We start from the raw sequence: 27982 nt of genomic DNA, 5'->3' as shown, positions 1-27982 counted from the left end.
ACAAGTTTAGTGTAGCTGTTACATTCAACACACCATGTGAAGATCATCACAAACTTAAAGGAATTAAATACTGTGTGCCTCAAAGATTTTGCAGTTTAATGTGACATTTAGACAAATATTTTACATGATGTAGTGCTGGAGTAGTTCTTTGTGTGATTGTGTGTGATTGTTCACATGTGTGTGGCTCTATCAGGGTACTGATCCCCGTACGGCTTCGACACACAGGCACACTTTTCAACTCCTCCCCTCTGCCTTCAGCCGGGGTGTGATTACAGCCAATACAATCTTGGACAACCTGCACTGAGAGAGAGAGAGAGAGAGAGAGAGAGAGAGAGAGACCAAAAGAAAGAGTGGGCAGTCACTCTGGTGCACTCTGGTGGTTCTTGAAACAGCGTCACTGTTTGCTTGATCTCCAAACAGTCCAACTGTACCATTGTGGCTCATGCAAGATTCAGCGAAAAAACTAATCCCAGCGGACTTTTTCAAATGGACGAGGCTGAGTTTTTTTTCTCCAAAACTTTGTTTTCCTGTTTGATATTCAAACATTTTTTATTGGATTTGCAGAAGTGCTCCAGCTCTGTGAAGTAATATCGTTTCGACTTTGTGGACAGTTTGGATTCTTTTTGGAAAACATGTTGTTGTCTACAAGAACCTTCAAAAGCAAATATGGAGCCACTACTCCCTTCTGATGACTGCATGAAGGTGTGAAATGTAAGCAATAACTGCAAAGTGAGAAGAACTTCATCAGCTATTAATGTTGAGCAGATTCATGTTTATGATGCTTGTAAGAAGTGAAGAGTCTTCAGCTGTGTTCACATTGATGTGAAAACAAGTCACCTTCAACTGGTTGTGACTGACATGTGAATGATGTATGACAATCTGAGCACTACAGCACCTCCTGTGGTGAACACAACAGGGACCTACCATGAGCCAGTGGGACCCTGGATCCTCATCATACTGGCTGTCATCATTCTGATCATAGTGGTGGGAAACATGCTGGTCATTATCGCCATAGCGCGCACTTCACAGCTACAAACCACGACAAACGTCTTCATTATGTCCCTGGCGTGTGCAGACCTCATCATGGGGGTATTTGTGGTGCCTCTGGGGACCACTATTGTGGTGACAGGTGACTGGAAACTCAGCAAAACTTTCTGCGACTTCTGGACTTCTGTTGACGTCCTCTGTGTGACGGCCAGCATTGAGACACTCTGTGTCATATCCGTGGATCGGTATATAGCCATTACAAGGCCGCTACGGCACAAGGTTCTGCTCAGTAAGTGGCGTGCCAGAGTAATAGTTTGTTTAGTGTGGGTTGTGTCCACTTTAATTTCCTTTGTGCCAATTATGAAAGGGTACTGGCGAGCAATAGATGTCCCTGAAGCCATGAAGTGCTACGACGACGTCAGATGCTGTGACTTTGTGACCAACGGGGCCTTTGCTATTACATCTTCTATAGTTTCTTTTTACATTCCGCTGCTCATAATGATATTTGTGTATGCAAAAGTCTTTGTCATAGCGACACGGCAGGTCCAGCTCATAGATAAGAATCGGATGCGCTTTCAAAATGACTGTCTAGCAGCACAGATCCAAGTTGTTCCCCACGTCAACAATATCCTGCCAGCAGCGTGTACAGGCTCCAGCAACATCAACAATGCAGCAAAGAGGAAAAGCAGCAAGCGGAGGCCATCACGGCTGATGCTGGTCAAAGAACACAGGGCTCTAAAGACTTTAGGGATCATCATGGGGACCTTCACTGTCTGCTGGCTGCCGTTCTTCGTGGCCAACATCATCAATGCCTTTTACAGAAATGTTCCGCCAGAGTGGCTCTTCAGACTGTTGAACTGGTTGGGTTACATCAACTCCGGCCTCAATCCCATCATCTACTGCAGGAGTCCAGAGTTTCGTACAGCATTCAAGAACCTGCTGGGCTGCCCGTGGGTGTCCACGCTGTGGCTCAATGCTTTTTATAAAGAACTGCGAACTCGCTGCTCCTGTTTTCTGTGGCAGGCTGAGTCAGGCACGGCCAGCTCTTTCCATAAGTCTTCCACCAGTAACGCTGAGGGCACTGAGAGTCTGGCCAGTACGCAGGGAAGCAGCAAGAGCGAAGAGGTTTCACCTGGTCCTCTGCAGTCCAACGGCAGCACTCAGTTCAGTGACTTTTCTGAACCAGAAACCAAATAGTAAGTTCCTTTGTCTCATTATTTTCAACGTGTAGTTATTTTTTTTATTTGATAAAAGCTTTTAAAATCTACTTTCGACCAACACATACAGCAAATACTAGTCCATGAGTACTAAAAGTGTAGCCACAGTTTGAAGGCAATGATGTGTATTATCCTGGCTGCTACTATACACCTACTCTCAGGCACAACAGTTAAGAACAGCACACTAATCTGATCAATACAACATTAACATGCACTACAGCAAAGTCACACAAAGTGCTTTACTTTTTTATTTCAGATGAATGAAACACATTTTATAATCGCACACGTACTGCATTATGAAATCTGAATGCATCTGCATAATCAGACTTCTGATCAAATCTTTGTGAAACTGAAAGGACACTGAGGTTTATCAGGGACTCTGTGATTTTGGCAGATTTCTTTTTCTTCTTTTGTCTATTCTTGTTGCATCTCTTACATCCGTAGTCTAATATGTGAGCGAGTCACTGACACTGTGAAGCAGACGCAGAAGAGGAGAGTGTAAAATGTAGATTTAAACCACAATTGAAATCACTTACTGCTTTTGGACGTCTGACGCAGGTTAAATATTCCACAACGATAAAAACACGCCTACACATTTGTTTCAGTTTGACAAGTGTTCCAACAAGAAAGAAACAGAAAATGCTAAGCTAGAATTTTATAGTGATTATTTTTCCAATATGCAGATAACAAATTGTGAAAAGGCACTATTGTCGCAAAAAATCTCTTATTTTAAGGAATTGTTAGTGTTTGAAAATATTATAAACATATTTGAAGCATGCATTAAATGTTGTGAAACTGATTTTATGAATAGGATTATCACATTTAACTTTGTTTGTTCTTACAAAAAAATTATAATGTTTTTCCAACAAAAAAAAAAATTCTTTAGCCAACTCTTAACATCTTCTTGTATTATGCTGCTATTCACAGTGTAAAGACATATACTAAACCTTTTAAATACTTTTAAATATGCTTTAAAATAGCCTTAGGAGTACAAATCAAATTTTCGAAACTTGGAGTCTGACAGAAACCTGCTGTTTTGAGCATTTAATACAAATCTAAATCCTTATTTAGTACATTTGCATGCTGCAGTCCAGGAGTAAAGCATACTTAGTAGAACAGTTCAGAAAATTAAATAATTTCTTAGGTACTGGCAGCTGTTGGCTCTTACACTAAAATTGAAACTAAATATTTGGATTTTTATGCATGATTCATTAAACTATATGAAACTATATCACTCACTGTACAATGTTACCTGTAATCAGTCTTTGAGTCTGAATGACATCAACAAAGTAAAAATAACTTACTAATGTCAACAGCACAGATGTTGGTAATGGGCTTGACGTTGATAACAGCTTAAAAAGAGTACAATATATTTAATAAGCTAATGTAATTAATTCATTTTGTGTTTTATAAACTGTGGCTTTTTGTCAGTTGTATCATCTAGTGTCTGAGAGAACTGTGTCTCTTAGTGATAAATGTAATTGTGAAGCGGCTCTACACACCCACAGGGTGATGTGTAGACGGCTGATTCTTAGAAGTACGTGGCTCATCTGAGGACATTTCAGTGTCTGTCTGCCTTTCAGTGGGCCTCAGTGTGCCCTGCCCAACAACCCCTGCAGCAGATAAATCTTTATCACTTGTGCACAAGACTTCCCCCATGACTGACTGTTTACCAGAGTGACAGCCAATGAGGACTCTCTTGTCAATGCAGGTCAGCTCGTGTTGGACAGCTCAATAGTTGATTCATAACCACAAGCTGACAGCAGGCCTGTTACAAAATACTACAGATGAAATTCTAAGTTATTCCATGAATGGCAGGTTCTAGAAAGTTTTTTTTGACTTACTAAGTAAAATGCTGTTTATCTGTTGGGTGAAAATTGTACCACTTACATAACTTGAAGGCAATATTTTCTGTATATTAGAATTTTGTGATGTAAATTTAAATTTATGTATTAATTTTTAAACAACTGTCATCACACAATCAAATATTCCACTAGATTTCTAACTAATAGCTTTCTGTTTATTCAGTTCCAGACATTTTAACAACTGTAATCTGAACAGCCAGATAAAACAAACACAAGAAAAAACTTGAATGAGATTGTTCAAAGTGTAACAGCTTTTGATGCCAACTAATATTTAATCACTGTGTTTATTTAATGTCTCCATCACACATTAAAACTGAAGGTTTGTGACACAAATTGAGAGGTTTTGAGTGAAATTCAGAATCGCAGCTTTTGCATGTGAATTTATATCACCAAATGCTTGAAACTACACAATTTAGGTTAAAATGCATGTTTTATTAAGTAATGTACACACAAATTAAAATAAGCTTCAATTTTAGAATCTAAAATTTAAATTCACCTAACTCATTCCCAGCCCAGTTTTATGGATGGGGGGATGTTTTGTCTTTGATATTTACTCTAGACTCTATACATCATTTTCTCTTCTCCTTACATGACACTCCCTTAGTGGAATTTCACAGACATAATCAATGGGGCTGTAAAGCAGGAGACATTTAGGAGCATATAAAAGTCTTCCTTAAAAGGAGCCTGGTGTGTTCTGTAGTAAATCACCCCAAGCAGAAAACTCAGCGACTCTCCCTGCGCTTTGAGCAGGATTTCAAACTTAAGTGAGACCAGCTGCCCCGGAATGACTCTGACAGGTCTGAGGCCTGAAGACAGATTCAGTGAAGGAGCATGACAAACTGCTCCAGATACAGTCTGTGATGCTGACGTTGCTGCTTCAGAGAATGAACGTTACCGCGGTCCTCCACGGTCAACGCTTTTCAACTTTCATGTCTTTAAGTAGAAACACAAAAGAGCAATTGAGCAGCAGATTTCCCTTGAACTCAGAGACAACATGTGACAGCGAGGTTGGTTAAGACAGGAGCTGATGTATCGCAAAGCTGATAAAAAGCGAAGTGCTGCCGTTGAGATGAATGGTTACTATGGAAGACTGGCTTCACTGCACTGCACAAAGCAGACATCATCAATAGCTGCTGTGTTTTCATATAATACATGCTGGCATATCAGTGCTGCCCTCATCAACATGCAGAGCAGCCTCCAGTTTCTGTCACGTATGCACCATGTTCTATGACAAGCACTATTTCTCATGGATTCCCTGCTTAGCATTTCTGTATAATGAATGAATGGAACTCATTTGACTTTAGCTGTGTTTTCCTTTTGTTTTCATCTTTCACGCTGCTTTTAAAATTAGAGCTCAAATCTGTATTGGAGATATCTGAGACAAAAATCTGCATGTAGTTGAAAGGCCTGGCTGTGTGTTATGAGCAGAGGGAGTTTGTTAGCACAGTTTATCCATGATTGAGGACACCAAAATTAAGCTAACAGAGAGCGGAACATTTCAAAGAGCGGCAGCCAGTGAGGCTGTGGACTAAATTGCAGGGTGAATGTGAGCAGAAATGAAGAATCTCTGTTAGATGTCTCACAGGTTGCTTTAGAAATGTAATCAGAACTCTCCTCTGAAGTACAGACAGATGACAAATATACCTGCAGAGTCACATTACAGGAGCCATACAGGTATCGAAGAGCACAGAACAACACCGTTATTATTGCTGAGCTGATACGTAGTCTGCAGAAACAAGCTGTGTGCTCTTGCTGCATCACAGTTAAAGAATCAAGAGGTGCACACGAAAGAACAACTTGTCAACATGTTACTGAGAAAACTAATGCACACCAATTGCTAAAACTGTCAGAAGATGAGTGTTGTTAAAATAATGTTGAGATCACACTGAGGCTCATCCAAACTGATTTTGTTCCAAAGCAGCTTCTGATGGCGTCTGCACCGTTCTACTGTTGAGAATAGATTTTTTTTCATTACTAGCTAGAAAAAAACAACTAAAAAAAAACAACAATCTGCTCATAACACGGAAAAAGATGAAAGATATTTGAACATATGTTCCTACTGCCAGCATGTGTATTGTGGACTGGTAAGCTAATAAAGCACAAATAACCAGACATTATACACAGCCAAGAGAGATGGTGGAGAATGACATTTGCAGTATAAATACCAGCTCACTTAAATCACTACAAGTGGCTAATGACTCCAGATGATTGTGTAAATATGTCAGCCGTATGAGTTGACAACTCATAAGAACAAATCTAAGAGCACAGTGTGTTTATAAGCCTGGCATCTCAGGTTTACACTGTAAGCTGTGTGTAAACGGAACAAACTGTGTCATTATGGTGGCTAAATATGCAGATATAATTGCATGTCACACACTTCCATGCTGTATCCTCTCAGAGCACCCACTGTTTTATTAATGCCCAGTTTGTTAGTGTACAAACATAGCGAGTGGTAAATAAAGTACTATGGAAACAGTTACTCCTGCTGTGTTGTATGTTCCACCAGTGATTGACAAGCTTTTCACTGTGCTGAGCGGCAGCAGTGTGGCAGCTTTCAGCACCACGTCACTTCAAAGAGCCTGAATGTGTAACAAGCTGAAGTACTGCATGAGTGTATATCATTAGACACACACAAGGGAAACTTGAATGCCCTGCAAGAAGGGTCGACGCGCACTAATGCTTTTTTCCCCGTGAACCCTGTAACTTTACGCTTTGCTAATTGCACTTCACACACTGGCCTCCTTAATGTGCATTTAGTTAATTTAAAAGCGAGGTCTGGCCCCAGAGAGCACGAAACAAGGAGCGGATTAAAGCAAAACATGGTTGTGGTGACCTGTGGGAACCCTCCAACATCGCCTCTAAAGCCTGATATCAGAAGCAATCACACCGCATCACGGCCTTTAAATGGACGCATCCGGGAGTTGAGCAAACACTCAAGAACAATATAACTCTGAATTGTTAAGGTTTGGAGAGATAAAAACAGCAATAAACCATAACTGGATATTATTTTGCTCCATCGCTACAACAGCAGTTAAATTCAGTGATTTACACCCTCATTATTAATAAGTCTGTGTTGGACTAACAGCAACAATAGTCAACATTTATCTTTCCTGTTAACATTTAATGAATTCAGGCCATTTGAAAAATCTGAAATGAATGAATGAATGCAGCCCTAGTTCTAGTGTAGTGATAAACTGTACTCAGATAAATATAATAGCTGAACAACATGAGCTAAAACCTATATAATGACAAATGTAGCATATATACAGGCCTATATTTTGAAATATATTATAATACAGCACTTCCTCTCTCATGCTGGCTTGTTTTTCTACATTTATTGAAATACATTTCAGTTTTTGCATGATTAGTTCAGTGTGGTTGTAGATGGCTGCTCTAAGGTTCAGTTGATTTAGATGAGTACATTTAGCTCAGGAAGAGATTCACAATGCCGGAAATTATGATAAATTAGGTTTAATGTCAAGGCATGCCTACTTTGAAATACATTTCCATACAAAAATAAATCACAAACAGAATTTAGTTAGTAGTTTCTGTAATCAGACTCTTTGTCATTTAATTTAATATATTTTGATATTAAGCACAACAGCTCAAACAACTACCAAGCAGAAATCCACAAATCACTGAAAATATATAAAATAGATCAAATAATTAAGTTGTATTTGCAGTGCTTACATCAGTGAACTTCCTCCTCCTTTGACAGGATGGTTAGACACTAAAAATACAGATGATGGATGAGTTTTCCCTTAATTTCGATGAGCTCAGCTCCTTCACTCGAGTGGAAACTGCAAAATATGTGCACGCAAGTCTGTGGTTTGTAGTTTTAAATGATTCACTTACTCAAGTGTGAGACTCAACAGAACGTATAACAGTATATCATTCTAGGAGTTTTTGTTCTTTAAATCATACAAATGTACCATCTTGAAATCACCCTATCTAAAGTCTGCAGGTCTTCACTTTTTCATTATACATTTTACATTGTACATTGTCAACTGTTAACTTTTCCCATATCCATTCCCATTTCTGCGATGCAGTTTATGTCTTCCTGTGGAGACAAGTCCAGTGGAGGCGATAGCATCAGAATTCCTGTCTTGTTGGGGTGGAGGGATAGAGTTTCACAAAGGAAAATAGGATGAGGGCAACTATGCAATGACTTTCTGTATTAAAAGGAAGAGGTGCAGCAATGATATGTTGCCTGTTTTCCGGAAAACATATTTAGAAATAACCTGTAAGATGACAAAACGCTGCTGCTGACTTGGAGCTTTTTTTTTTTTTTTTTTTTTTTTTAAAATCAGATAGAAACTGAAATGTTGTTCAGGGTGTGACCAGCCCAAACCAACAAGTTTCACAGCAACACAGAGAAAAAAATAATTTGTTCCTATGGTCACATCTCACAGGGCTGCACAGCAAATCAAAGACATAATGAGGTTCGTAATGAGTTCACAAAGCTGGTGTCGATGTAAGGCACTTTTCTGTGATAATGAAGACAAATCAGACTAAAGAAAAGATCATGTGTTCAATATTTAGGGTAAATTAAATGGATTTATTGGGTTTTTGTGTATCTTTATGCAGGGTTGTAACTTTAGTTCTATATTAGTGTGGTTAATTTCAATAATTAATAATACTGCAGGATCTACTGTGTTGTATTTTCGATATTTTTTGGAGGGGAGGTTTAATCTTTAAAATTGAAATTACTCAAGCAAATTCACATCACGGACAACACTGTAGGGTCTTAACCTCAATGTTTCAACTTGTTTGGTTAATTAATGTCAGTCTTATTTCTTTTTCTGGAAAGTACTTTGGCTCTACTGCTTTTGCTTTAAATATGCTCTATAAATAATGCTGACTTCACCTGACTTTTTTTTTCACCTTTAAAAAAGAGGCTAAAAAACACATTTAGAAATTTTAATGTGATTTTAGTGGCATTTCCTCCCAATGTGACATCACCTCATGTGGCTCCGAAATGTTAAAATGTTAATCACATTTGCTCAAGTCTTTTGTAACGGAAGCATTCATTTACAGACAAACTCTACATGCTAATATGTCCATCTCTTTTCAGTTTAACACTGCAGGAAAAGGACGGATGAACTGACAAATGTCAATTTACTGAAGTGACCGACTGTCTCCAGTTGTTGCTGTGATTGCTGTGAAGTCTGGGACCAAGCAGCATTGAAGACAAGCTGAGAAAAGTACAGCTGTGGGCCCTGAAAAAACACAACCAAATGAAGCCAGTCCCAATAGGATGACTGGACTGACTGCAGAGAAACAGCCAGTTTGGTCTGAACACTGTGACTGTTACTGTGGACAGGAGATGGACATTTGATGAACCTCACAGTGTGATTGACAGACATACTGTTCACAAAAACAACTCTAAGACGAGCTTTAAATGCATTCCAGTCAACCACTGGATACAGAGTATGTGGCCTGTGGTTTAAAAAATGTCAGCATTAAATAATTTTATAAAGTATATTACCTGTTAAGTTATGTATTTATGATACACTGAATCTGTAGCAGAGTACAAAAGTTGACTAAATCTGGAAAGGCTGTCTTCACTGTACAACAATTTTCATCACATAAACTTATCTGTGAATTATCAGCTGGAACCAGAAAAAAGCTGCGTATTGAGATTCTCAATTCTCTGTGTCTGTTTAAAGTCTTAATGTTTCTGTTTTGAGCCTGAGCTCTGCGTTCGCACAATAGTTCTGTTACTTCAATCCCCGAATTTATGTTAACGCATGCCATGACTACAAGAAATTGTTCGGTGCACAATAAATATAACTCTGGCCAATAAGATGACCATTAATGTACTGTACAAGGTACAGTAGGATAAAATCTGCAGGTAAATGTTGAAAATCTTTTTTACTTTGGTAAGTGGCAGTGGAATAAGTTCAATAATGCACCCTGAAATGTCCAGTTATAGAAACATAATGGACTAATGGAGGAAAATTTTCCTGCGTATTATTCATTATTTTGTTGTACTGAGACACCTGGTGGTGTGTTGTTACTTACAGAGCATCGTCTGTCGCAATGAGAAATAAAATATTTTCAAACCGTGTTGCATTAGTCACAATCTGTGATCTGTGTGTGAAACCACAACTGTGGTGAAGAAAAAAGACAAAATGATGTAGACTTAGGTGATTTTATTTATCCCAGAAGAGAAATTAAATTGTTACAGCAGCGTGGATATTCAAAAAAGGAGTTAACCATAAGACAGAAAGAATATTAGGGTATAAAGTGAAGGTAAAATTAAATTAAAATATAGAAAATATAATATAGAAAATAAATACAGCAGCGTGGATATTCAAAAAAGGAGTTAACAATAAGACAGAAAGAATATTAGGGTATAAAGTGAAGGTAAAATTAAATTAAAATATAGAAAATATAATATAGAAAATAAATAACAGAATATACAAGAGTGATACAGAAATGTGCAAATGAGAATCTGCTTGGATGTGCAAATGGCATAAGTAGGTGCAAATGAGTTTACAGATATAATGAGTGATGTTTAAAATGTAAAGTGTCCAATATGTAGAGTGGTTTCATCAGCAGGCAGAGTGGTGAAGTCCATTTGTGATCTACCAGACGCAGACATATTGAAAAGTCTTATTGCAGTGGGGAGGAATGACCTTGGAGAAGCAGGGGTTAAATCAATCTGTTGCTGAAGCTGCTCCTCAGATTGTCCACAATTTTATGGAGGCGTTGTTCATGATGGCCAGCAGTTTGGTCAGCATCCTCTGCTCCACCACCTCCTCCAGGGTGACCAACTGACAGCCAACAACAGGCTACATGTAAAGTAATGGCTTGATTTTGTCGGTGCCTATAGATTCAGTTATTTAAGTTTTCTCGGCCTTCACACCCTCCACACACCACAGTCATCAATCAGGCCAACATTTTTCTCTGTGACAGTGGTTCCCAAACCTTTGGGCTCATAATAAAATAAAGCATTGTCAATACTTTTGAGCCTTCAGGGTGTGAATTTGAATTTTTTCCTCGTAATGTTGTTTCATTTAAGTTTTTTTAAAATTTTTTACAGCCAGAACAGGTGAAAGTATACATTACTTTTCCCAAAAAAGGGGAAAATGTTTTTTTCGAGTAAATCTCCACCCTCTGGAACTTTTCTGTCTCGTCTACTGTTTGAGCAAAATAAACCCAGAACGGAATGCGAGACATCTGAAACCAAACTGCGACCAGCATTATCTCTGCCAGACAGGTTCTGTGACGACTGAAACATCATCCAGTAAAATTCTACTGTTTTCCTTTAGTACAATCAGATTATTATGCGAAATGAACATTTTGGAGGGAAAATAAAAGAGAAGTCATTACTTTGAGTAGAACTGAGAGCGTGATAAGATAGAAACTAAATGAATTTTTAACAACCAGAGATGCATCATGTGCTTATAGTAATGATGAGTCATAGACAAAATATAATAATGAAATATACTAAATACTAAACACAGCTCAAACCAACAAAATCCCACTTTTTTGTTGGGAAGTAATGACTTCAGGGTTTGCTAAAATGAGCTTTTGTGTGTGTTTAGTGTGTTTTCTATTAAATGTGACAATGAAACAATAATGCTGATTAAATGCTTTTAACCCTAGATCCACCTGGGGACATGCTAATGTGACTGAGATACATCATGGCATCTACTTCTCTATTTTGCTTTCAAAGTTTGTCTCTGAGGCCCTTTCTGCTGTGGAACTGTAACATGTCTGACACCAGAGGTCAACTGGACAAACACAGATAACCTGACATCACACAAATACGTCAACAGCCAGAGGATCTCATGTCCAACTAGCTTCACATGTAAACGTTTTGGTGTCACTCAGAATGACTCCAGTGATGTTGGACAGTCACAGAGGTCAAAGTGAGAAGCTTCTGTTCTGACGACTGCGAATCGACCAGAATCCAACACTCCAACATTGAGGCATTTATTCCATTTAGTGAAAGGATGTAACAGTCCCTGCTCTTTGGAAAAACTCAGAATGTGTAGTGTAACACCATAATGCTCCCATTATCCTCTTAAGGTTTTCAGGTTCTCTAAGAACTGGCAGAAAACCTCGTCTCTAAAACTGCTGTTTCTGAAATTACTCCTGGTCAAGCTAATTGACATGGATAACTGCCTGATTTGACCATCTACTGCCACCTAGTGCAGTAATTTGTGTTCTCCAGCCCCATGAAGTGAGCTGCAAAGCCTGGCTCACTTATTTTCTCCTTCAGATAAAAGCTGCAAGATGTTTACTTTGATCCTGGTTTTTCATTTATGGCGAGCTTCACGGCCACCCCTTCACCTTCTTGAAATGCCTGTTGCTGGGAAGAAAAAAAAAAACCAATATGTTCCAGAAGCAGTGGAAAGAGCTTCACACAGCTGTGATTTCCAAGCAGGAAAATGTGCTTTGATGCACACATATAGAGAAAATTATTTTAATGATAAATTAACTACACTCTGAGAGGTAAAGGTTGTTGGATGGCCGGAAATGGTCTCAGAAAACTCATGTATTATGCACGGATGCAGGAAATCCTCAGCAAAAATGTGTCCATCTCATGCACTGAGCAGACACAGAGGCACAACTTCTGGTCTGTTGTGGTCTGACTAATTTACTTCGGCTGCAGGCCAACTGAAGAACCCCCCAGACAAACCCTAATGAGCACATGTGGGTCCCCATCGAGGTGTTTTTCTGTCAGTGTCGGAGGCAACACACCTGAGGTCTCCACCACAACTGATCACCACTCCTTTCAGTCTGTTTGATGGCAGTCCACTGCGATGGCAAAAGTAAACTCACCAGACCCGCAAATTAGGGAGCGACAAACTCATCTATCACCGTTGCCGGGGCGACAGTGGCCAAATGCGTGCTGCAGCTTAGCAACAGTATCTAAACAAAAGGTACGCAGGCAGCGGGCTGATTTGTCTGGCTGGGTTCAAGATGAGCAGACCCGGAGGCAGCGTTGATGAAAAAGAGGTCAACCAAAATGGAGACCCGGGAGGTCATCTGTCCGTGTTTAGCAATACTCTCACCGCAGCACTGAGCACCGACACAAGGCTACTGTCCGCTTTCAAGAAAGACACCCAGACCAGGGAAGTTTATCTGGCAGGGAGAGGTGAGTCACTGTCACTGTTTGCTTTTACACAAGACGAGAGGAAAACATTTTTTGTTTGTTGAAATTGTGGAATTATTATTTGTTGTTACAGGTTTTCTTTATTGCAAGGATGAAAAGAGAAATAGTGTCACAGAATAATGCACAGAAACCTGTAATATAGCATGAACATGCACTACCAGTCAAAAGTTTGGACACACCTTTTCATTCAGTGATTTTTATTACTTATTTTCTACATTGTAGATTATTACTGAAGACATCAACGCTATAAAAGAATACTTTTATCTACAGTATTAACCCTCCTGTTGTCCTCATTTACGGGCACCAAAAAAATTGCTTCCTTGTCTGAAAAAAATCCAAAAATTCAGCAAAAAAAAATCCTGAAATTTCTGAAAATTTGCAAAACCTTCAGGAAGAAAATTCCAATAATTCCGTAAAAGTTTCCCTTAAAAGTTTTATTTTAAAAAAATCCCACAAATTTGTCAAGAAAATTCTTGTAAATATTTTCAAAAAATGAGTAAAAATCTTCCAGAAAAATCCTAAAAATATCTAAACTGATTACATATATATATCAGTAAAACTTCTAATATTTTCTTTAAGAACATTCACATAAAAATCAACCAAAATCCAGCGAATTTCGCTGGATTTTTTGTGAATGTTCTTAAGAAACATTTTCACCATTTCTTTTTTTTTCCACCAAAAAATGCTCAAATATTTCCCAAAAATGTTGAAAATGTGGACATCAGAAGTTTCACTGTGAAAATATTTATTTTTTCCACATTTTCAAACTTTAAAACGGGTCAATTTTGACCCGCAGAACAACACAAGGGTTAATCTACAATGTAGAAAATATTGCAAATAAATAAAAAGCATTGAATGAGTCGGTGTGTCCAAACTTTTGACTGGTAGTTTATCTCTCATGGTGCATGAGTAGAAATCAAAGAATGAAAATAGCCTTGTCACTTTTTTTTCTTATTCAACGTTTTATCTTCAGTTATGATCCATTTACAGTGAATTACTGTGTATTCACTCTGGTGGTTCTTTTTTTTTTCTTTTTAAGGTGTTATATAGTTTGATGGACAGAATCGATAACTAGGCCTATAGGTTCTGGCAGCAGCTTTGGGATTTGTGTCCATTCTTTATAGAAAACTGAAATAAAATGTCTGTGTGATTGCATCAGTAGGTGTTGGTCTAAAGGTTTCTTTTCACCATAAAGAGCTATTTGCAGGTTGGAGGCTCCCCCGAGGAAAATGTTGCTGAAAATGTTTGTCTTATCCAAATGAAATCATATTCTTATTTGAAGGTTACTGAATTTGGAACCTTTTCCCCTAAACCCCACCTTAGGAGAAATAACACCAAAAGAATACAGCAATTTTAAGACAACTGATTGCAGAGAGAAACATGAAGAGCAGTTGTTTTGCTGAGCCCACAGGCGTCTCCTACAATATATAAATGAGGAAAGGGAAAAAAGCCAGCTGTCATTGGGTGAGAATCAAAGAGCGAGACACACAGAGAGACAAGGAACCATTTATACTCACAATCACAGCTAGAACCAATTTAGAGTCTCTAGTTTAGCGACCCTGAAAACAGCACAGACAGAAGATGAAAACTCCTCACTAACATAACAAGTTCAAAACCACAACCTTCTCTTTATGAGCTGACCGTGCTAAACACTGCACCACCATCATGCACAGTGAAGCTGTCGCAATGCACAGACTCTTAATTTAAAAGACAGAAAAATGAAACTTCAAAGGTGAATGAGGTGTGCACTGGAAAAGTAATTTTGAAGTATGTGCTGAACATACCAGCAGTGTTTCCTCTATATTTATTCATCACATTGAGAGCATCACCACCACGTCTATGTAGAAACGTGATAGAAAATGAACAAAACGAGTGCATTTTCTGCTGTCCTAGGCATGATAGCATCAGGAAATGTTACAGTCAGTGGTTAAACTCTGAAAAACTGACTTTAAATTCACACTTTACTGCACTTCCTCTGATTCTCAGGAACACACCCGCCAAGCTCCAAGTAGTTTGGATGTATCAATCAATCAATCAATCAAAATTTATATTTATTTATATTTAATATTTTAACAACATAAAAGAAGACCAAAGTGCTTTCCAGCAGCATGATACAACAAAACGATGCAATTTGGATTACTATAAAACCATAGAACCCACAAAAAACATAAAACCACAACACCATAAAAACCATAAAACCAAAATGCAGCACAGATGAATCGGTACCATTTCAATGAGGCATTTTGGGATGACATGAAAATAAAAACAATCCTAGGATTCGAAGGCACGTCTGAGTACACTACCAGTCAGAAGTTTGGACACCACTTTTTATTCAGTGGTTTTGATTTAGCTATTTTCTACATCGTAGATTATTACTTAAGTCATCAAAACTATAAAAGAATAATTATGGAATTATGTTGTACACAAAAAAGTGTTGATCTACAGCAGGGGTGCCCAACCTTTTCTTACCCAAGATCTACTTTTCAAGTAGCCAACCTCCCGAGATCTACCAGTCCAGTGTCAACATCGCAAACCTACACACATCGTTTCCAGCCTGCAGTAAAGAACCGAACAACATTTTTTCTTGTTGTCTCAAACACACACAGACACAAATTCCTCTCACACAGTTGCCAGTTTGCATAGTGTGCTGTAGCACAAACCCACTCTCTCTGCTCCTCTTTCTCACACACACATGCCAATCTGCATGGTGAGCAATAGCCATAACTGACCTTAATTTGAAATAAACAGAAAAATAAACGAGATACAAAACAGGTAGATCTCTGAGTTTGAAAAAAGGAAATCCCTTCCTACCTTAGTGGGAGACCTGGCACTGGGAGGAGGAGGCTAGCTTCTCATAGTCAGGAGTGTAGGAGCTGGTTACAAGGCGTAGGCAGGCTGCAAGGTGGTCATCTGTCATTGCTGATCTGTGCTTGGACTTGATGATTTTCATGTGCGAGAAAGCAGACTCGCACAAATAAGTTGATCCAAAAAGAGCTGTCAGGTTCAAGGCACATCTTCTGAGATTGGGATATTTCTCCTCCACCAGTAGTTTCCAGAACACCACATGCTCTCCAGGTTGAGCGGATGTTGATCTGGCTTTGATCTCAGTGTCATTTTGCAATGTCAGAGTCTCATCCTCAAGAGCGGAGCTTTCCAAGTCAAAAAGTGATTTGACTTTGGCGGCAATGTCACCAACATCAATACTTTCACCAAATGGATAACACATATAGCTGGCTACAGTCTCGATGGATGCAAAGTCAGTAAAACGTCTCTCAAACTCTGAGGAGATGCTCTGAACATGCTCTTCATAACGTGCACTGTCAAGCTGTGTCACACCTTTACCTTGACGTTGTAGTTCTGCTTGCATGTGAGGGAAGTTGTGCAGGTTACCAGGCTGCAGCCTGCTGGACATCAGCTGTAGCTTGCTTTTAAACGTGTTCACTGAACTCATCGTGTTGACTACATCTTTACCCTGCAGCTCTAAATTCAATTCATTGAGCTCACCAGTCAGATCAGTGAGGAAAGATAAATCTAAAAGCCACTGGTGGTCCTCTAGCTTTCTATGGCAATCCACATGTTTTGACAGCTTCAGGAAGTCCTTGATTTCAGGCAACAGCTCCGTAAATCTTGCCAAAATTGTACCTCTGCTTAACCACCTAACATCCGTGTGAAGCAGCAGGTCTGTGTGCTCAGCGTCATTCTCCTCCAACTAAGCACGGACTTCTTGTGTTTAGCAAGGACGTGACTGACGCGATAGGAAGCAATAGTTGCGGCCTTATATCACCCTGGGTCTTCGGTTTGGTGAACACTGACTGCCGTGCAGCGAGCTGCGCTTTCAAATCTCGCACTTTTGTGGCGCGCAAAGGCGTTTTTGTCGGGAAATCCTTCTCGTAGCTCCCGTGTAGTGTTTTAAAATGCCGCTCCAGATTGCCTTTCTTTGCCAGCGCCACCGTTGCATTGCATATCAAACAAATGGGCTTTGAATGAGAGTAAGCAAACAAATAATCATCCTCCCATTCAGGGTGAAAATGACAGGTCTTGGCTCGTTACCCTTCGGCCATGTTCACGTTTAGGAGTACGTGACCGCTTTGATTGCTAGCTGCTAGCTGCTAGCTACTGTTGACAGCTGTCAACTTCCTGTCATGCATGTCACGCGCTACCATAGGTTAAACGTGACCTACTTTTGTGACCTTTTTCTCCTTTTTTAAAATACTTTTTCCATGTGGAAGTGTTTAAGAGACTGATAGGGTGCGCAACAAAACATACAGTCGCACATTAAAAAAAAAAAACAACTTTATTTAAAAAAAAATAAAAATTTCCTACAACCCTTGCTGTGGACTTGGGATCAGCCCGCGGTCGACCAGTAGACCGCGATCGACTGGTTGGGCGCTCCTGATCTACAGTATTAATCTACAATGTAGAAAATAATACAATTAAATAAAAAGTACTGAATGAGTAGATGTGTCCGAACTTTTGACTGGTAGTGTATATTTGTCGATATATGCAAAGAACAGACACACACGCACACACACACACACACACACACACACACACACACACACACATGCACAGAGAGAGATTCCTTCATTTATTTGTGAGATTTATAACAAAACAAACTATGGAAATCTAAGAAGTGAGACAGCTTTGAGGACTGATGAAATAAAACTGAGGCAAATTGCTGATATTGTGCAGAATCATTTATAAGCCGGTCAAGTTCATTTTGAACCCTGCTGTTATCTCAAGAGCTGGTCATATCAAATAAATAAAGGTCTGTGCAATGTGAAAGATCGAAAAAAAAATGCATTTTAGGATCCTGAAGTAGGATCAAGCTGAGATAAGCTTATTCTAAGAAGTAGGAGAAAATGGGCAGCCATGCTAATTTAAATTGAGCTCCATTTATGCAGAAAGAAATGGCTGGTCTAAGAAGAGATTTTCTTTTGAATTTTCCTTTCCACTGCTTCTTGAGTCTTTTGAAATAACTGAGAGCAAACTGGTTTTTAAAATTGCCACAGTTACCTCCCTATTATCTTGTTACAGTACAGTACAGTACAGAACAGAACAGCACAATCATTTTCTCAATCATTCTTTGCCATGTAATACTGGCTATGAAGACAATAACCTCTTTAGCACATTGCTAGGAGAGGATGTGTACCTGAAGGTGCTGCCACGTTAGTTCAAACTTTTACCTAATTGTTTGTTTCTAGATGACACGATAATTACAAATCACACATCAAATCTGAATGCACAGAAACAGTATAGTTCTTTGATTATATGATAGCCATTCTGACAGTGTAATTATGACCAACCTCTACCTTTTCCAGCAAACTTTTCCCAACAGCCTTTGTTTTTCACAGAGTATTACAGCGAGAAAGGGAAGACCTTTGAACTGCGTCTTGTTGGAAAAATAAAGCAACAGATAAGTGCTGATCCCACTCTTCATCCAGAGTATCCATCTTCTCGTGGTCTGGTAGAATTCATCCGACAAGCCACCCAGGTCGCTTTGGGGAGGAACTCAAGGACTATAGCAGAGAACCGGGTAATCTTAGCTCTTTATACTCACTGTAACTAATTATATAGCTGCGAGATACATTCACACCTTATTTTTCACACCAACACACACAGAGGTGAAGCAGTAGCCTGCAGCTAGTCATTCTAATCATGCAGTCAGTCGACACTGTCAATACCTGGAAGCATGGTGGAGAGTGATCTGTAATTACACAGTTGTGGATTTATATCAGGTTTTAGCTTCAGAGGAAATCACCAGGACTCAAGTGTTTAAAAATGAGTCATATCATGAACTCAACTCCTGGCTTTTGTTGCAGATGTTCGGTGTCCAAACCCCTGGTTTTAACGCTGCTGTGCGCCTTGGAGCTGAACTTTTGAAACACTGGTATGATGTCAGTGCTGCTTGGTGTGGGCCAGTTTACCTCTCTGTCCCTTGTGATGGTAAATAAAATAACAGCGTCTAAACATACAACCACCAGTTTACTGGCTTTAAAATGTTGTGGCACATTGAATTATGCCTTTGGATGATAAATCATAAATAATGAGGCTCAAAATCCCAGTGTGAAGGAGTCAGTTGTATACACTACCTGTCCTTCCTATTACTAGTGTAACTAAAGAATGATTCATAAGTAGACCAAAATAACAAAGAAGGAGATAATTTGCAAGCAATAGGTTGCAACTGTGTCCATGGCAACACAAGTTGCTGTGTACATCTGACAGGATATGTAAGAATTTATTATGGCAAATGAGAAGAAATCTCAAGTATTGCCCATGAATAGATTGTTACAGGCCATTATTCATAGAAACCTTTTGGCAGACATGTCAGACATTCACTTTTAAAATATCCATCCATCCATTATCTATACACCGCTTTATCCTCATTAGGGTGGTGGGGGAGCTGGAGTCTATCCCAGCTGACTTACATAAAAGACAGGGGACATCTCCCAGATAAAGAATATTCACATCATTTTTGCAGATGTAGGTGACTTTTTGATTAAGGCCTTTCTTTTTATTAATGCCGCAAGAATAAAGACTATATACACCATTCTTGACACAATGTCCCTCCTTTCCTCCCCTTTATTTATCCCACCCCACTACAGTAAGAACACATAGACAAAAATATAAATAGTCTTAATAGCAATAATAGGTAATACTAAAACTCTTTTTCTTTATCTATATTCATGGGTAAGTTTTTTTTTAAAAGGTTTCCAGACATCATAGAATGTCAGAACTGACCTCTTTATAGAATACCAATTCTTTTCAAGCTGAATATAGTACAAAACCGCCATCTAAGGATGGTAGTGTTTCTTTCCATTTCAGTAATATTATTCTTCCAGCTAGGAGATCTAGCTAAGATCTGCTTTAATGTTGAACAGTCTTGCTTTAGAACAGTGAAAATACATGCAAAATTTGGAACTGAACTACCACATGTTTAGGGCAAATGGAGAACGAGCAAATTCAGCATAAAATTTATTTCCAAAGCTCCTCTGAAATTTGTTTAGATCTGCCTCCCCTTTATATTTGAGTCAATTTATGTGTATTCTGCAACTCAGAGATGTTATTAATGGTGCGTTTTGCATCTGGTTTAAGTTTAAAATGGTGGAGGACATAAATGGAAAAAGTTTGAAAAAAGAGCTTATGACAGAGAAAACCTGTCAAGATTAGTTTTTTAAAATCTGTGCAAAATAATTAAGTGAAGCGCTGCGCAGATGTACAGCCTGCAAAACATGTCCATTAATACATTTTAAAATGTGCAGTGACAATATGATGCAGTACAGGTGCACTTTAAATTTTCATTTTCTCTTGAATGCATTTTTTGGGTTCTGTAAAGCGTCTCGAGACAATTTGACTGTAATTGGCGCTATATAAATAAAATTGAATTGAATTGAATTGAATTTTTTCAGAATAAAATATATCAAAATGTGAAAATGTACTGTATATGAGAGAGACAGTGGCTGAAACCTGTAGAATGAACTACAATATCAATGAAAAAAAGTGTATCAGCAGAGCCTCATTGTGTAATTACATGCTGGGGATGAAGACGACATAGATCTTGAGGCGTTTGTACTGCTTTACTGCATCTAATATAAGGTTTTGTGTTGATCCTCCCTGCAGGCTCATTGGCCAGTATCTTCCAGGCAGCAGGGATCCCAGATATCCGTCAGTATTATTACTGGGATGATGAGCAGCGGGGTGTTTGTTTGGAGAAGCTTCTGGCAGATTTGGAGAGGGCTCCAGAGCGAAGTGTTGTTGTTCTGTCAGCGTCGGCCCACTACCCAACCGGAGCAGACCTCTCTCAGAATCAATGGGCTGTGATTACACAACTCATCATGGTAAATGACATGTACATCTCTGCTCTTTACCAGAGGCTGAAATTATTTTTATCACACAAGTAGCTTTTCCCACCTACTTACTCAGATCCTTATTTCCTGTCTCTGCACTGTTTTCAACAGAGGCGTAGACTTTTCCCTTTCCTCCTTCTGCCTGCACAGGCACTCTGCTATGGAGATTTAGAGCGAGATGCTTGGCCTGTACAGTACTGTGCATCGCAGGGAATCGAGGTCCTCTGTGCTCAGTCATTCTCCCATTGCTTTGGACTGTACGGTGAGGAAGTAACATTAAGAATATTTCAAAAATGTACGAGCACCAAAGACAATCCAAATGTCAAAAATGGCATACTACAAACTAAGGCAAGTGTTCTACTATTAGCATCCAAGAGGGTCCATTAGAGTCTGAGAAATTGTAATGTACATCCCAAAATTTGCATCAACGCGACACCTAATATGAGGGTAATTGTGCACATGTGCATCTGTGGACTACATATAGGCATGGAAAAAATTATTAGACCACCCTTGTTTTCTTCAATTTCTTGTTCATTTCAATGCATCGTACCACCAAAGATATATTACCTGAAGAATACAATGAACATGACAAAAAATGCCACTGATTCCATAATACTTCATGTCCTCTTTGACATGCTTAAGCTTCACTGAATTCTCAGGGTATATAAGAGGCCATTTCATGTCATTAGCAGCACTGCACATGCAAAAGCCTAGGGTGCTTTCCTGCTTACATTCAAGCCATAGCACAACTCAGAAGCTGTCAGCTCTCACATAATGCCTAAAACAAAAGAATTATGTGAAGCCACAAAGGCAGCCATCTTGGCACTGCTGGAAATTAGCATGAATGAGAGACAGGGAGTGAAAAAACTGAAGATCTCCAAGACAGCCGTTCATTACACCAAGAAAAAACAAGTTGAACATGGTACTACCAAACTGCTAGCTGGTCGTGGCAGGAAACATCTTTCTACCCCACGAGATGACCGTGAACTCATCCATTTCTGTATGAGGAATCGTCATCAGACCTCCAGGGACCTTAAAAATGAGTGGGCACTGGGGAGAAATGTGACTTGTTCAGCAAGGACAGTTCAAAACCAACTTCTTGAAGCTGGTCTGAAGTCACACAGGGCAGGAAGAAGCCCTTCATCAACTAAAGGCAGAGGAAAGCCCAGTTACTCTTTGCTGGGGATCACAAGGATTGGACTGTTGATGTTTGGGCTGAGGTTCTCGTCAGTGATGAATCCACTTTTCAGTTGATGCCCACTCCAGCCAACTTACTGGTTAGTAGGAAACCTAGAGAAGCCTACAAACCAGACTGTCTACAGTAAAACATGGGGGTGGATCAGTTATGATCTGGGGTTGTTTCAGTATGGGTGGAACAGGGCAAATCCAATTGTGTGAAGGGCGAATGAACCAGGTCAGGAAAAACAGCTTTCTTCCATCAGCTGGAAAACTCTTTCCTGCCTCCAATGACTGGATTTTCCAACAAGAAAATGCCCCTTACCACATGGCTAGGTCAGTTAAAGCCTGGATGGAGAACCAGAACATTGGAACCATGCCTTATACTGCTCCATCACCAGATCTAAATCCAATTGAAAACCTGTGGAAAATCATCAAACACAAAATGGAGAACCACAAGCCCAAAAACAAAGCAAACTAGTTTGAATTTGTGCAACAGGAATGGGCTGCTGTGACAGCAGAACAATGTCAGAAGCTGGTGGAGAGCATGACAAGATGCATGGCTGCAGTCATCAGAAACAATGGTTATGCAATCAAGTACTCACTCCTGTGTATCATGTGACTAAAACAGACAGAAAAGAAAACATGGAATGCCTAAAATCTCTGTTTTTGGCAGTACAATGGCCTAGCTATTGATGTAAGAACTTAAGTGATTTTGGTTATTATCAGGAAAACCATGGAAACTGTCTAAATATCAGCTCCTAAACTCTTAAGAGCTATTTTTGTTGTTGTCATTATATTTGTCCAAATAATTGTACCTTTAGTTGTACCAGGCATGAAAATGAACAATAAATTGAAGAAAACAAGGGTGGTCTAATATTTTTTTCCATGACTGTAGATAGAACCTACTGTGCATGTACTGAATGAGGTCCTCCAACATCTCAGATATCCTCACAGTGGACACCAATTGAAAAGAAATGCCTTTGAAGAGTAGTTGCCATGCAGAGACAAATTTTTGGACGAAGGGTTCTATGTGGTCACAGATTTGTATAGAGGAGGAAATCTACGTCATGCATGTCTATTTGCAGACATGGAAAGCAAAGCCTTGATTATCTATTCTGTGTGGACGCAAACACTGACACCCGAGGATGCACGGTTATTTTGATTTCACTGTTTCTCTTGTCTTGTTACACACATCCTCATTAGAGTGTATTTAAATGTACATCTATAAACACTACTGCTAAACATACACATTGCCCTTGTAGTGCATTCAGTCAACAGTGGTCTATTAGCATAACAACAGCAACATGGCCGTGATGCACATTGCAGAGACAGTATAATTAAGGCCAATGTTATACTTCCCATGTCTACAAGCGTCCACTCCACATTTCATCTTCTCTGCATATTTACGAGAGTCTGCATGAAACCCTGCGCACATGTCTGCATTCAGCCTAAAATTGGCATCGACCGCGCTACAAGGACCAATAGTGCACATGCTCACCTTCCAAGTGGACTCTCATTGGCTGCAAAAGTAGCATAATAACAACTGTGTCCACAGATGTCCATATGCGTGTTTAGACCAGAATATATTCAAGGCTTTTGACTGAAATCCATGAGTCTAGTCAACAAACTGTAAAGCCTGGAGCTGTTCTTCTTTCACAAAGGAAAACATCAAGTCAATCTGCACTCAATGCTCTTCTCCTTTGTGCAGTCAGACTGGGTTGGCCTCACACACAATAGACAACAGCATCTATGTATTCATGTTTGCCTTAATTATTGTTCATCAGGAGAGACGTCATCATCAACTGAGCTGTCTGTCTTGTGTTCTGGTCCCTTCATATTCTACTGCTTTGTGTCAACATCAGCTAACTCACTATGAGTCAGATTAACTTCTTATTTTTTTCTGTTTGGCTCAGTATTCATCTAGAAATGATTGGTTTCAATGCAAAAGTGTCCTTTTACAACTTATTTTCAGCTCTAGATTTATAAGTCACCATAAGGCTTGAAAATTGGGTTTTTTCACACCAGGCTCATCTTTTTCTTCCCTTCGCTAGGTGAAGCTGTTGGACACCTCCTGTGCGTCTTAAAGCATAGCTCCCTCTTGTTATCGATGCAGTCACAGGCTGACAAAATAGTGAGATCACTGTGGGCCCAGCCATCTGCAGGAGGAGCACGTGTTGTCGCCACAGTGCTCAGTAACTCAGCGCATCTTGTTGAATGGTGAGGCATGCTTCATTTCAGGGATTCCTTTAGTATTTAAAGAGTGTGACTGGCACAGATGCCTCGAGAGATTGCTAAGCTTAGAAAATGCACCCTTTGCACATAGGATCTTTAGATATTTTGCAGGTACTTACATGCCTCACATGCCACACATCCAAAAGTTTGTCCACTGTTTCCAGGCAGGGAGAAGTTAAGCGCATTGTTAAGAGATGTATGCTGATCAGAGCTGTTCTGAGAGAAAAGCTAAGGCTGCTGGGAACTCCAGGTTGCTGGGACCACCTGACTCAACAAGGTGGACTCTTCTGTTGTACAGGATTGAATGGTGAGAAACATACAGAACAGTAACTTTTCCAGAGCAATTTTTGTCATATTCATGAAATGCAAATGATTCACAGCACACAAGGACAAAATAAACCACTGAGAATTAATATTAGTTTCCTTACCTCTTGCTTTTTGGTCCTCCTCTGTATGGTCCTTTGGAACAGTTAATTGGAATTTGTAGTACATTTTCATATATTCATGAACCGAGTCAAAGTCTGACATCCTGGTTCTCTGCACTTTGTAAGCAGTTATGAATGTGCTTGGTCCATTTTATGCTTGTAAAGTTACAGGCCTTTACCAGAACAACAGTTCATTAAATACACTTTCATGTATGTCAGATTTTGGTGCCATCAAAGGGCCAGAAAACAAAAGATTGTTAAAGATGAGATTCATTCTTTCGCCAAATGAACATTTTTGTATGCTATCATTATGTCACAACAAAAGTCATGATATTATCGAAAATAACCTGCTCATACATTTTTACTGTATTACTTGTGAAGGTTTCTTTGTCCATTTTAGGGCAGCAAGTAGAATTTCTGTCAAACTGCAGACATGTGTACCTGCTCCCCAGTGGCTGTGTCAACGTGAGTGCAATCAACAGCCGCAACCTGGACTACATAGCAGAGTCCATTCGCCTGGCTCTAAACACGTCACTCTGACCATGTAGCTTTTGATCAGGATCTAAAATCTGCATCAAAGGAGCTTCTCAGCGTGACTGAAATGCATTGTGACTAAAGCTTTTATGTGTTACTGTGAAATGTTCACTTTCTAGTTCACTGTTGTATCTGTTGCAAAGTATACGCTTTTATGCTGGTAAATGCACAAAAAAGGTTTAGCCCGTAATATGACTGATTCTGGAATTGTTGCTGATGTTTCACAACAGAAATTTGTACAGTAGTTATCACAACAGAGAGCAGGTTGTGATCGTCTCTTAAGACATTTGCTCAAAAGATGTGTTTATGTTTCCTGTGTGTAGTAAATGCAGTAGGTCAGCCGTGCTAAGTAAAACAGCAGTGGACACCTTTGGAGTGTTTGCACTTGTTCTTTAATCTGCTTCTGCCTGTAGTAATACACTGCCATTTGCTTAAAGACTGGATTCAAGTGAATATTTATATATTCACACTTCAAATATGTGAACATAACATAAACATTTTCGCACCTTCTACCAACATACATACTACCAGAAAAAGCCAACTGTAAAAACATCTTTTGTTGATTGTAAGAGGGATGATGTGTTGGACTATTTCTGGAATGGACAGTAACAAGGAAAATTGTTGTTTTTATGTCTTAGATTTTGTTCAGAATAAACATATATCACCTTTTAATTAAATTCTGGTAGACGGACTCGTCCTTAAGAAAGAGCCACCTGGTTTAGCTTGAATTTATGCTACGCTAAGCTAAAAGACAGCAGGCTTCTTTTTTAAACCTTCCAGGCAGAAGTTTTATTGCACCCTTCTGGCAGTAAGAGTAATTGCACAAGCGCCGTCAGTGTGAGCTTATGGCGTATGCCTCCTGTCGCTTTCTTTTGAGTTTTGTTTTTTCTTGGAGCATCAGAGTCATCCCGCTTGAAATCTACAGTCATGGTTCTCTGCTGGCAGCTGGTGGATTGCTCACTCCAGGTTGGAGTTGAGCTCCTGCCCCAAGCAAAGGAGTTTAAGTATCTTGAGATTTTGTTCATAAGTGAGAGTAAAACATAGCAAGAGATGGGGAAATGACTTGGTGAAGCATCAGCAGTCATGCAGGTGTTGTACCGGAACTTTGTTGTGTCAATTTACCAGTCGGTCTTTGTTCCAACCCTTATCTGTGGTTATGAGCTCTGGGTAGTAACCAAAAGAATGATGTTGTGGATGAAAGTATTTTAAACGAGTGCTCTCTGTAGGATGGCTGGGCCTAGCCTTGGAGATAAGGTGATGAACTCAGACATCTCGAGGGAGTTTGGATCAGAGTTGTTGCTCCTTCGTGTCTAAAGGAACCTGCTGAAGTGGTTGGGGCATCTGATCAGGTACCTCCTGGGTGCCTTCCTAAAGGGGTTTGGAGCACGTCCAAATATGAGGAGACCTCTGGTTTGACCCAAAATTCAATGGAGGGATTATGTAGCTCATCTGGAAAGGAAGACCTTGGGATCCCCCAGGAGCAACTGGAAAATATTGCTGGGGAAAGAGATGCCTGGAATGACATGCCACTGTGACCTGACCTCGGATAAGCCAAAGTAAATGGATGGATGGATGGATCAGAAATTTTTCTTGAATGCTTTCTAGGTTTTTCTGTAATAGGCTCTGCCATGCTCCTAGGTGGTGTGACTAATCTGTTTCTGCACAACTGTTGCTTCCATCTTAGGTTCTGGCAAAAAAAAAAAAAAACTAAAATTTGACTGACATGAAACACATTGCCACTTGTCTGCCAATGTGGGAATATAGCCACATAAACCAGATTTGAAACTTGCTGCAAAAACATAAAGCGATTTACCACCGGCGGACTTGATCAGCATTGTGTGAACTCATTTAGCAAGACCTTTAATGTAATATGTAATACAAGGAAAAGTTCTCGACGTCACACAGACACAAGGAGCATAACTCCCATTCTGGGGGATAACTATAGATTATAAAGCCTTGTATCACTGTCCACAAAAATTTAAATGTTTGAAGCAATCAAAGAAAAAAGGAGGTGGAAGCTTTGAGTTGGCTGCTGTTGCTCCAAGACAATGCATTCGTCCAAAAAGCACGGGTTGCAGAAGCAGCCAAACGTGGCTTTGAACTGAGGCTTCATACACTTCCTCACCCAACCTGCACAGTCTGACTTGTATCTGTTTTACAAACTAAAATCATGCTTGCATGGTCACCATTTTCAGTGTGATGAAAAGGTCATTCATACTGTTGAGGAGAATCTGGAGGCTCAAGATGTGACCTTCTTCTGGAGGCCATAGCAAAGCTTGAACATTGGTGGACGATGAGCGGAAGTGCATTGAAGTTAAAAGATGGAATGTTGAAAAAAAATGCAAGAACAACCTTTCTTCAGCAATGTTTTCTGGAAGTACCCTCATATGTGTGATATTCAATGGACAAGTATTAAAATGGTATCAGTCTTCTCAAACAAGCTCATCATATTTTTATCTTTCCCATCATGTCAATGTATGACCTCAGGTATAGTCGTAAACATGTTTCTGTGAAAGATGTCATGAATGTATATGAGACATGTTATATTAAACTGCGTGTTCACTGC

The 27982-nt window shown here is 39.5% G+C and overlaps 2 protein-coding genes across 2 annotated transcripts; both read left to right on the top strand.

The window, feature by feature from the left end:
- The first annotated feature begins 348 nt into the window (after positions 1–348).
- adrb3a (adrenoceptor beta 3a) lies at positions 349–10139 on the top strand. Its single transcript, XM_023287275.3, has 2 exons — positions 349–2183; positions 9144–10139. The coding sequence occupies exons 1-2, from the start codon at positions 865–867 to the stop codon at positions 9169–9171; spliced, it is 1347 nt and encodes a 448-aa protein (XP_023143043.2). The 5' UTR covers positions 349–864; the 3' UTR covers positions 9172–10139.
- A 2670-nt stretch (positions 10140–12809) lies between these two features.
- Positions 12810–27982, top strand: got1l1 (glutamic-oxaloacetic transaminase 1 like 1). The gene is made up of 8 exons (XM_023287276.3): positions 12810–13181; positions 18554–18735; positions 19022–19145; positions 20820–21037; positions 21158–21308; positions 24277–24442; positions 24622–24764; positions 25283–27982. Exons 1-8 carry the CDS (start codon positions 13007–13009, stop codon positions 25420–25422), a joined length of 1299 nt encoding a protein of 432 aa, XP_023143044.2. The 5' UTR covers positions 12810–13006; the 3' UTR covers positions 25423–27982.

This window comes from Amphiprion ocellaris, chromosome 6 (genome assembly GCF_022539595.1).
Source record: "Amphiprion ocellaris isolate individual 3 ecotype Okinawa chromosome 6, ASM2253959v1, whole genome shotgun sequence".
In the NCBI taxonomy this organism is placed as follows: Eukaryota; Metazoa; Chordata; class Actinopteri; family Pomacentridae; genus Amphiprion; species Amphiprion ocellaris.
The sequence above is the reverse complement of the archived record's forward strand: the minus strand, read 5'-3'. Positions and strand labels throughout refer to the sequence as shown.